Below are 11,398 nucleotides of genomic sequence, written 5' to 3' on the forward strand. Positions count from 1 at the left end.
AGTTACTATACTTTGTCATAATTTCACCTAGTTCGTCCAAAGTACTTTCAAATAAATCCATGGAATAATTTTGACACGGCATATAAACACAATACAAATTAAAATCTAAAATATCATCACTAAGTGTCACTGCACTAATTCTATGACTCCCCTCATTCAAAACAGTAATTTTCTCTGTTATTTTATTTGACCATAACATTGCTGTACCGGCCATACCTCGCGGTTTTGCATAATTCGAAATCGGATCTATATCATCAACACACTTTATAAGACAACTCCAATTATTTTCAGAACAAAATTTTTCCAATTTTGATTTTTCACAATTATATAGAAAATGTTCCTGAATGGCAATTACAAAATTTGTTTTCATTAAAGTTAATAAATATGCCTTATTGGATGTAAAGCACTCAATGTTCAATGTTGTAAGACTCAGTTGTTTACAGGTGTTCCTGTAGTCCTCGGCGGATGATTTGATGTTTGGCCTTTCTCTAAAAAATGATGTGTAGGTAAAGTTTCACATTCCGAATCTACTGCACTCACTAACGGGTTATTTTGAAAGTTATTTACGGACACAGGTTCAGCTCTTTCGGACATGTTCTGAGAGATTTTTAAGTTCGTTTCTTGCTTCTTTCTATGGGCTTTTGCCTCTACATGAGTTCCCTGTTGTCGTAAATTGTTGTTGTTATACGTAGAGTTGAATTGTGACTGATTCCTTGTTGTAGGGCCAACATTTTGGTTAGTGTGCATTTGGAAGACTTGCGCTGGTCCAGGTTGACCTTGAGGAACATGTACAAAATACGGTCGTATAACAGAGGTGCCTAGAGTATGTGCAAACTGCTGAGGATGAAGTACTGGTACAGTAGTTGGAGGTTTCCTCATGTTATAATGCTGACTCATATGTGGTTGAGCTTGATGTACATTTTGTTGAGCTACATTTTGTAAATTAAAGTTATTTGATGATAAAAGTTTATTGTTTATCTTTTCAATTTCATGTTTCATTGTTACCTTCTCCACTTCCAGAGAGCAAATTCTTGACATAAATTCATACTGCCTTTCTGACTGAGTAGCTTGCATTCGCAGAAATTCCATTTGAGTATCAAGTAGCTTTTGAGTTTGAATGCCTGAGTTTTGACAATTATTATTTTGTTGACCTGCTGAGTATTGAGACGATTTACAGGTATGATCTTGATTTAACGAACTAGTGTTCAGAGATGTCTTATTCGAATGGTTTTCTTGGTTTTTGTTTTGTTCTATAAGAAAACGGGATTTGAGTAATCTATTTGAGTGATCTAGATCGGTCACAGTTTTTTCTAGTGCTAAAATTTTAGAACGGGAAAGAGCTAATTGTTTTGCAACTGCTTTTTGGTCGTATTCGCGTTCTTTTAGTTCTTTTTCCCATTTTTCTAACTCCTTTTCCTTCTTTTTTAACTGTTGTTCGAGAATAGTGAGTTCTGAGTTATCAATGGTTGGCAATGTTGACGCAGCATATAACGGTTGATTGACATTACAATGACTTTGTCTTGCATTTCTAGGCTCAGATATAGTAACATCAGTACCATGACTTTCATAAATAAGTGTATCATCGTTATCCTTTGCTAGTTCAGAGATTGTTGGAGAGAGCAGGATTTGATTGTCGTTTGAAAATATGTCAGAGTTTGTATCTTGAAGTAGATCTATGGCTATAGGCGACGTGTTTACAGATAGAGAACACATTTCTACACAAGGGACATCTGGATTTTCAGATACCGATTGAGAGTCGAGTGGGGGTCCTCGAATATGATCACATTGGAGATCTTCAGTTAGTTCGTTATAGGAAATATCAGAGATTGACAGTTTATTTAATTTTGGTGAAGAAATTCCCCAATTTTCATCAGGCTGTGTATCATGACCAATATTATGGTTTACTGGTGTTTCTAATTGAGATAGACCTGCTAAACATGCACTTCTGATACTTTCATTTATTTCCTTAAGTAGTGGATTTTGATCCAGAGTCTCTAACACTTTTGGTAGGTCAACCTTCACAAACTCTAAGAACTGAGAGCCATTGACAAGAATACGAGATGTTGTATTATAAAGATTGATTTTATACAGTTGCCTTTTTTGGTTGGCTAGTTTTACAGAGATATTTTCTTCTACTGTCAGACCTTCCTCATCAATAGTTTTAGTAATAGAGTGAACTTTTGTGCAGGACGGATCATTAAAATATCTATAAAGTTCTATTTTGAAAACCTCAAATAATCCGGCATCACATTCAATAACTAAATTGCCCTTTTTTACAATTGCAACTACTAAGAATTCCCTATCTGAAGCTTCAATTTTCTTTTTCAGTGCTTTCTTTTTGTTCAGTGCGTAACTTTTTGTATGAATATTTTCACTTTTATTTTCTACACACAATTGAGTCCTGGAGGGAGTAAAGACTTGTGCTGGTCTCCGAGTCCTCCTAGATCGAATTGACAGTTGTGACATGATGACGTTTTATAAGTTAAAAATTTGTAGGTTGTCGATAAAAAGTTAATAAAACTCTTTTGGCATTGATAAAAAGTTCATATGACGCTAACTTGACGGTGGACAAAGTTCTAAAATCTTTAAAAGTACGACTTCTGCATTAAAAGTTAAAAGTTCGTCAGACAGGCTGGCACTGCCGGTAAAAATTGTTCTGAGTGAATATTAAAGTAATCCCAAAGTTCATTTATTTGTTTCACTTGATGATAGGATCACAATAGCTATGCTTGCCTAAGTTTAAAGGGGTACCAAACTCATATTTGTTTTTGAAATCATAAGGTGGCCGCCATTTTGGCTTTTCAAAAATATACAGGTGCGTGAGATAAAAACCTTTATGTACACAATAAAAGGTAAAATTTCGGGCTGTGAAATGTTTGCGTGGGTGATAAATGTATATATACAAGTGACTTTACTAAAAAGTGATGGAAAACAGACTATTAAAATACTTTAAAATTCTAAAAATCTGTGAGCTGTGAAAAAACGTGCTGCTATACAACAGGAACCGGAAACGCTATTCAAACATTGATCATGCATGGTTGAACTTGATCATAAATATTGCCATATTTGGTTTGTGTACAAGAAACAATTTTGTACACAATGTTGTGTGCTTCATACATAGCTTAGTCCTGATTCAATTGAATCTTTGTAATGAATCTATTTGTTTTTATGAGTATCTGTTTAGTTTTTTTGTTATTAAAATTGTTTATTTCAATTATTTCTGAAATTTCTTTCTGGAAAATTTTTAAAATGTTTATTTCTTTTGTCTTCTTTTCTGAGACAAAATGTGATTTGTATATTGAGAAGGATATTAAAGTTAATATATAATTAATATCAAAGTATGCTGAATCTTCAATTTTGTACCCTGTTACTAAATTTTCAAGGCTTATAATGTCTTTTTCAATACCTAGGGATTTCATTAATTTCATTATTATTTTTAGAAAGTCATTATTGTATGAGCAATTGACAAAAAATGTTCATAGTCTTCCTTTTTTTTACAATGCTTACATAAGTTGTCTTCAGTAATTTTCCACTTTTTTAATAGTTCATTACTTGTCAGTATGTAGTGAATAAGTTTCCATCTAAATATTTTCAATCTATTATCAGTAAGATATTGAAAAATAAAAACAAAAGTATTTTTCAATTTAGAATTTAAATGTTCATCAAATATTTTTTCCCACATAAGAAAACCATTTGGTTTATCACAACTATTTTTCAATGTCAATAATTTATAGAGTTCTTTTGTACTTATAAAGGGAGTAATTGCCCTGTGCATAATTTTTAAATCATTTATAACTTTAACTTTAGTTTTGAATGAATCTTCAGTGCCAAGAATTGTTTTCCAATCAAATGGTATTGCTTTTTTTAACATAAATAATTGCCTTATCCAATTTTGTTTATTTTTAAGTTTAGTCAAAATGATAGTTTCAGAGATATTGCCCTGTTCATCAATTACATCATTTATATTAGTAATGTCACTTTTTATCCAATCTTCAAAGTTTAAACATTTTCCATTAAACCGGATATTATCATTTCCCCATAAAACTTGTTTTCTAATTTCAAGAAAATTTTTGGGATATTTTGTATTACCTCCCTTTACACTTATCCAATCTTTAATTAGTTGTTTATAGAAGTCCGGTAAATATTGTAACTTACTTTTATCAATGTCGTTTATATTCTTTAAGTTCATTTTAAATACAAGAAGATTTTTTCCTAATTTGTTAAAGTAAAATTTGGGAATAATTGTCCAGTTGTCATTTTTATTTTCACTTAATTTAAGAATCCAGTTGATATGCAGTGATTTTATATAAGCATCAATGTCTGTCATTTTAAGTCCACCTCCAAGAAAATCATTTGAAAGTGTTGATCTTTTTATTCTATCCCTTTTGCCTTTCCAAATAAAATTGTATATTAAAGTTTTAAAGTTTTGCAACATTTCCTTAGGAATAATAGTGTTTGATGCAACATATGTTAGGTTTGGCAAAACCAAAGATTTGATGACGACTATTTTTCCTATGATAGTAAGATTTCTTTTACTCCAATCAGATATTATTTTTTTACTTTTTAACAGTTGTTTTTCAAAGTTAAGTTTTTGACATTCTTGTTTATTATAACCAAAGTAAATTCCTAGGCTTTTGATAGGTACAGTACACCAATTTATATCTTCAAATTTTTCCCGACTGTGTTTTAATCGACCAAGCCATATTCCTTCAGTTTTTGTTTTATTCAGTTTCAAACCTGAGAGAGTACCAAATATTTCTATTAAATTAATTGCTAGAGTTACATCCTTTTTTGATTGAAGAAATAGAGTAGTATCGTCAGCTAATTGGCAGATTTTCAGGGTATTACTCCTACCGTCTAATTTTATTTCTAGTCCTTTTAAGTTTTTATTTTCCCTTATCTTTATTGCCATAACTTCTACAGCTAGAACAAATAGTAACGAAGATAACGGACATCCTTGTCGGATCCCGCGAGATGCCCTAAAGCGGGAGGAAACCCACCCGTTATTAATAATGCATCCTTTAATATCAGAGTACATTGTCTGAACCCACCTTATAAAATTATCTTTAAATCCAAATTTTTTTAAAGTCTCAAACATGAAGTCCCATTCTAATGAGTCAAATGCTTTTGTAAAATCAAGAAATAAAATTGCCCCATCAATTTTGAAAGTTTCAGAATAGTCTATGACATCTTGTATTTGTCGAATGTTGAAACCAATATACCTATTTTTGACATATCCTTTTTGATCAGTATGTATAATCTTTGGTAGCAGGGTTTTAATCTTTGTGCTAAGGCATAAGCAAGTAATTTAGCATCATAGTTCAAAAGAGTAATAGGTCTATAATTGTCTAGAGAAAAGGGATCATTCTTTTTATAAATTAGAGATATTAAGCCAACTTTCTGAGTGTTAGATAGTTCTCTTTTTTCATGGCAGTAATTAAAAGTGGAGACTATAAAAGATTTAAGTTCATCCCAGAATGTTCTGTAAAATTCCACATTTAATCCGTCAAGCCCGGGCGCTTTATTGAGTTTCATTTTAAAAATTGCATCAGTACATTCATCAACAGTTATTTCCCCTTCACAGGAATTACTTTCACAGTCAGTTAACTTCTTATATTCCTTGAGAGAATCTAAATACTTTTTAGTTGCTTCTATATCAGGGTTTTTTGTAGAATATAAATTTTTATAATAATTTGCTTCCAATTTTAATATTTTGTCTTGATCTCTTGTAATTTGACCTTTATCATCATATAATTGGGTTATTGTTTTTCTACTCTGTCTTGATTTTTCCATTCCTAAAAAATATGCCGAATTTTTCTCTCCTTCTTCAACCCATTTTACCCGTGCTCTTATTTGATTTCCTTTTATTTTTTCGTTATAGAGTTTTCCTATTTCATTGTCTATAATATTATTTAATTCTGTTAAATTTTTTTCCAACTTGCTGATTAGGTTTTTCTTATTCTTAGCTTTTGTTTTGCAATAGCTTATTGTCTGGTCCCTAACTTCTATTTTGAAATTGTCCCACAGTATGTCAAGATCTGTTCTTGTTTTAGCTTTGTTTTTAAATTTTTTAATTATTTTCTTAATTATTTCAGCATAGTCTTCATTTTGAAGTACACTGCTGTTTAATTTCCAGTACCCTTTTCCTTTTTGGCCTCTGTTTAGATTTATTTTTAAAGAAACACAGTTGTGGTCTGTGTATTGTAATACTATTGGTCTAATGTCACATGAAACACAGTTTTTAAATATTTCTGGAGCTATTAAAAAATAATCTATTCGTGTTGACTCTGACCTGTCTTTTCTGCTCCATGTGAATTGAATTTTATTCGGATTTTTGATTCTCCACACATCATTGAGCTTTAGAGTCTTTATAAGTTTATTTAAGTTGTGAACTTTTTTCCTATTTTTTTGTTGCTTAGGTTTACCCTTTGAATCAATTTGACATAAAATTTCATTATGATCTCCTCCTAGAATAAGTTGACCTAAACTTTTTTCTTCTATTAATGTATGGACAGTTTTGAAAAAAAATATTTCTGGTTTTTGGATTGTTTGGTGCATAGATATTAACTATTGTTATTATAGTGTCATTTATTTCAATATTAACAAGTAAAAGTCTTCCTTCTTTATCTTTATAGTCATCAATTACTTTAAGGTTTAAATTTTTATTCAGCCATATGGCAATACCTCTAGAATTGCTAGAACCATTACTCAGTAACAGATTACCTTCAAATTCAGTATTTAAAGTGTTTATTAAATTATCTGTAAAGTGTGTTTCTTGCATTAGAAGAATGTCACACTTTTGGGATTTTGACCATTCAATCAATCTGTTTCTTTTATCAGGTTGTTGCAGACCTTTACAATTAACTGTACAGATATGAAGATGTTTGTTAAATACCATGGTTGGTGAGTAGTTAATTTTATTTATAATCCCTTTACCGTGTTATGTGTACTTTAAAAGTTAACATAGGTAAAATCCCGTTAAGTAATACAATTAGGTCACACTGAAGTTGACCTTCACAGAGCACGAGACTATAAATAGACATCTTTTCAGTTGTTTTATTTTTATCGCTTTTCTCTGTTCTAGAACATTTATCTATGATTCGACTTTTACTTTGTCTTATTAATAGGCATAAGTTATTGATTTTTCTTTTACATTTGAAATTCAATTTCTTTGTTTTATAGTTTATACAATTTATACTATTGTAAATATCATGATTGTTATCTTTGTAAATAATGTTTATAAACAGGGTTATTTTTTTACCTGTATTTGTATTTACAATCCTTTTGCAAAGAGGATAAAATACATATTTAGTTTGAATGTTTTTACATGTATTCACAAGTAAAGTGTTAACACAATTTGTTTCTATTAAGAACATACAATAACAAGTTGCATATACATTCATAGATAAATAAAATCTATTGTTTTCATTTACATATACCCCATGGGTCATTATTTGGGTCATCCATGTGACTTCAAAAACAGACATTGACATGTGCCTCACAATTTTAGCACACTCAATGTTTGTCAAACAAATACAAGTACAGTTATTTATGCGTTTCATATTGAAATACATATGCAAATCAATTTTTAAAAAAAGAACAATATTTATATACAAACAAGGTAAAAAATATTTATTTTTATTTTTAGGATAAGAAGACCTCTCTGACTGGTTGTGAATGAAGGAATGTGAAAAGATCAATAGAAATTGGATTTTTTCCAATGTTGCTTTACTAGAAACATTATTAAACAATATGCTTGATAGTGATTGTAAAAAATAAGCAGTTTGATACCAATTAAATGCTTTGTATTTTACAGTTTCTTTACTTTTTAATCTGTGATAGGTATCACTTGCCAAAAACAGAAAATTAGAATACAGCGGACTACATTCCAAACACATATATAAACCAGCAATGAGAAATGAAAAAGTGAAAAGTGTTATATACAGTGACATTTTTTTTTATTTTTTTTTTTTTATATGGTAAAAATATAATATCAACTAAAATGAAATAGTTTAGTGTTAATTTCAAAGTTCAATATATATGACATCTACAGAACTATATTTTTGTTGTTTTTGATTTTTATACGACCGCAAAATTTGAAAAAATTTTCGTCGTATATAGCTATCACGTTGGCGTCGGCGGCGTCGTCGTCGTCGTCGTCGTCGTCGTCGTCCGGCGTCCGAATACTTTTAGTTTTCGCACTCTAACTTTAGTAAAAGTGAATGGAAATCTATGAAATTTTAACACAAGGTTTATGACCACAAAAGGAAGGTTGGTATTGATTTTGGGAGTTTTGGTCCCAACATTTTAGGAATTAGGGGCCAAAAAGGGCCCAAATAAGCATTTTCTTGGTTTTCGCACTATAACTTTAGTTTAAGTTAATAGAAATCTATGAAATTTTGACACAAGGTTTATGACCACAAAAGAACGGTTGGGATTGATTTTGGGAGTTTAGGTTTCAACAGTTTAGGAATTAGGGGCCAAAAAAGGGCCCAAATAAGCATTATTCTTGGTTTTCGCACAATAACTTTAGTTTAAGTAAATAGAAATCAATGAAATTTAAACACAATGTTAATGACTACAAAAGGAAGGTTGGTATTGATTTTGGGAGTTTAGGTCCCAACAGTTTAGGAATTAGGGGCCAAAAAGGGACCCAAATAAGCATTTTTCTTGGTTTTCGCACCATAACGTTAGTATAAGTAAATAGAAATCTATGAAATTTAAACACAAGGTTTATGACCATAAAAGGAAGGTTGGTATTGATTTTGGGAGTTTTGGTCCCAACAGAATAAGGGGCCCAAAGGGTCCAAAATTAAACTTTGTTTGATTTCATCAAAATTGAATAATTGGGGTTCTTTGATATGCCGAATCTAACTGTCATGACTGTGTATGTAGATTCTTAACTTTTGGTCCCGTTTTCAAATTAGTCTACATTAAGGTCCAAAGGGTCCAAAATTAAACTTAGTTTGATTTTGACAAAAAATGAATCAGTTAGGTTCTTTGATATGCTGAATCTAAAAATGTACTTAGATTCTTGATTATTGGCCCAGTTTTCAAGTTGGTCCAAATCGGGGTCCAAAATTAAACTTTGTTTGATTTCATCAAAAATTGAATAAATGGGGTTCTTTGATATACCAGATCTAACTGTGTATGTAGATTCTTCATTTTTGGTCCTGTTTTCAAATTGGTCTACACTAAAGTCCAAAGGGTCCAAAATTAAACTTAGTCTGATTTCAACAAAAATTGAAATCTTGGGGTTCTTTGATATGCTGAATCCAAAAATGTACTTAGATTTTTTATTATGGGCCCAGTTTTCAAGTTGGTCCAAATCAGGATCTAAAATTATTATATTAAGTATTGTGCAATAGCAAGTCTTTTCAATTGCACAGTATTGCACAATGGCAAGAAATATCTAATTGCACAATATTGTGAAATAGCAAATTTTTTTTTTAATTAGAGTTATCTTTCTTTGTCCAGAATAGTAAGCAAGAAATATCTAATTGCAAAATATTGTGCAATAGCAAGATTTTTTTTTAATTGGAGTTATCTTTCTTTGTCCAGAATCAACTTAAATCTTTGTTATATACAATATACAATGTATATTCACTTTTTACTACCAACTGATAAATTATAATAAATAACATTCAGTGATAACAAGCAGTTTTTTTTACATCTTAATATTTTATGATGTATTTAAATGAGTAGTTATTGTTGCAAACTCCATTAAAAATTTTAATTGAGATTAGTTTTGGAATAAGGGAAAGGGGGATGTGATTAAAAAAATTGGGTTCAATTTTTCTCATTTGAAATTTCATAAATAAAAAAGAAAATTTCTTCAAACATTTTTATACCCCACCTACGATAGTAGAGGGGCATTATGTTTTCTGGTCTGTGCGTGCGTCCGTCCGTCCGTCTGTCCGTTCGTTCGTCCGTCCGTCTGTCCCGCTTCAGGTTAAAGTTTTTGGTCAAGGTAGTTTTTGATGAAGTTTAAGTCCAATCGACTTCAAACTTAGTACACATGTCCCCTATGATATGATCTTTCTAATTTTAATGCCAAATTAGAGTTTTTACCCCAATTTCACGGTCCACTGAACATGGAAAATGATAGTGCGAGTGGGGCATTCGTGTACTGAGGACACATTCTTGTTTTGAGAGGATTAATATTCAACAGCATAGTGAATTGCTCTAAGAGAAAACAAAAATTTTAAGTTCATTAGAACACATTCATTCTGTGTCAGAAACCTATGCTGTGTCAACTATTTAATCACAATCCAAATTTAGAGCTGTTGTGTCCATACTTGCCCCAACCGTTCAGGGTTCAACCTCTGCGGTCGTATAAAGCTACGCCCTGCGGAGCATCTGGTTTACTTGTGTTGTTACTAGCACCATCGTGTAGCTTTTCTGTAGGCGTCACTGGAGACTTCTCTAAACCACTCCTGTTTGAAGTTTTGACTGGAGTGTCTTGATGTTGGTTTCGACGTGTTGACTGATTTGGACCGTGAATGAAACTGGTGATTTGTGATTGACCACGGGAATTTCTGTTGGTGGCCTCACTTGTTGTATGTGAGGGTTTGTTCGTTTCCCTTCGACCTGGTTTTATTTTTGGTCTGGCTGCTGGAGGTTGATTTTGTTGTTCACATAGAGGGCTCGAGCTCTGGTCTTCAGTCAAGATTGATTGTGATTTTATTGCATCATCGTAAGTGACTGTATTTGCGACAGAATCATTTTCTGCGTGTGCTACATTTTCAGTTGGTTGCATAGCATCAAGATTTTCATTACTGTTTGTATGTTGTTGTGTGTTTACATCGCTCGGCTCGTAGTGATTTTCATGATGTGCGCTAGAGGCACCTTCTTGCTCCTGCTCAGAAGACATTTCACTGGTGCATTCATTTTGCCTGTGGCCTGATTCACCACAGATTCTACACTTCCAATCATTTTCACAATTTTTGGTTGTGTGTCCAAGTTCCATGCACTTGTTGCATTTAATGTTGTCATTTTGTTGACCTCTGTAAATAACCGTTGCTCTATATTTCCCAATTGGAATAGACTTTGGAATAGCAGAGATCAATGGACCTTAACAATAAACTATCCTGTCACCAGTTTGACAGTTAGTTATCATGTCATTGTAGCGCAATCGTTCTCTTAAGTGCTTCAAAATTACACAATTGTACCCCTCTAAGGCTCTCAAAATCTGTCCATCGTCAGCCGAGAGTGGTACATCTTTAACACGAATTTTCACATCTGTTGAATTTTCTTGAATGCGAACTCTAGGATTTATAGAGTAAATAGAAATAGATTTGCCTCGAATTTCAAGACCTTCAGAAAGGAGAAATTCTTTGCCTTTTAATGTGTCGAGATAGATTCTCCACAAACCTTTAATTCTCTGAAGGCCCATAAC

The 11,398-nt window shown here is 31.8% G+C and overlaps 1 protein-coding gene and 1 long non-coding RNA gene across 2 annotated transcripts; one reads left to right on the top strand and one right to left on the bottom strand.

Annotated features, from left to right (window-relative positions):
* Window positions 1-6,549: 6,549 nt before the first annotated feature.
* LOC139523215 (uncharacterized) lies at window positions 6,550-7,813 on the top strand. The gene is made up of 2 exons (XR_011664578.1): window positions 6,550-6,903; window positions 7,649-7,813. It is a non-coding gene; the product is annotated as an uncharacterized lncRNA (long non-coding RNA).
* A 2,505-nt stretch (window positions 7,814-10,318) lies between these two features.
* Window positions 10,319-10,969, bottom strand: LOC139506895 (uncharacterized). The gene has a single exon (XM_071295566.1). The coding sequence runs from the start codon at window positions 10,967-10,969 to the stop codon at window positions 10,319-10,321; it is 651 nt and encodes a 216-aa protein (XP_071151667.1).
* Between the last annotated feature and the right edge of the window lie 429 nt (window positions 10,970-11,398).

Source organism: Mytilus edulis, chromosome 1 (genome assembly GCF_963676685.1).
Source record: "Mytilus edulis chromosome 1, xbMytEdul2.2, whole genome shotgun sequence".
Classification (NCBI taxonomy): domain Eukaryota; kingdom Metazoa; phylum Mollusca; class Bivalvia; order Mytilida; family Mytilidae; genus Mytilus; species Mytilus edulis.

What these genes read in the sequence shown, in the direction of transcription:
- LOC139506895 (XM_071295566.1), bottom strand. Translation starts at nt 10,969, where the DNA reads ATGGAACTTGGACACACAACCAAAAATTGTGAAAATGATTGGAAGTGT.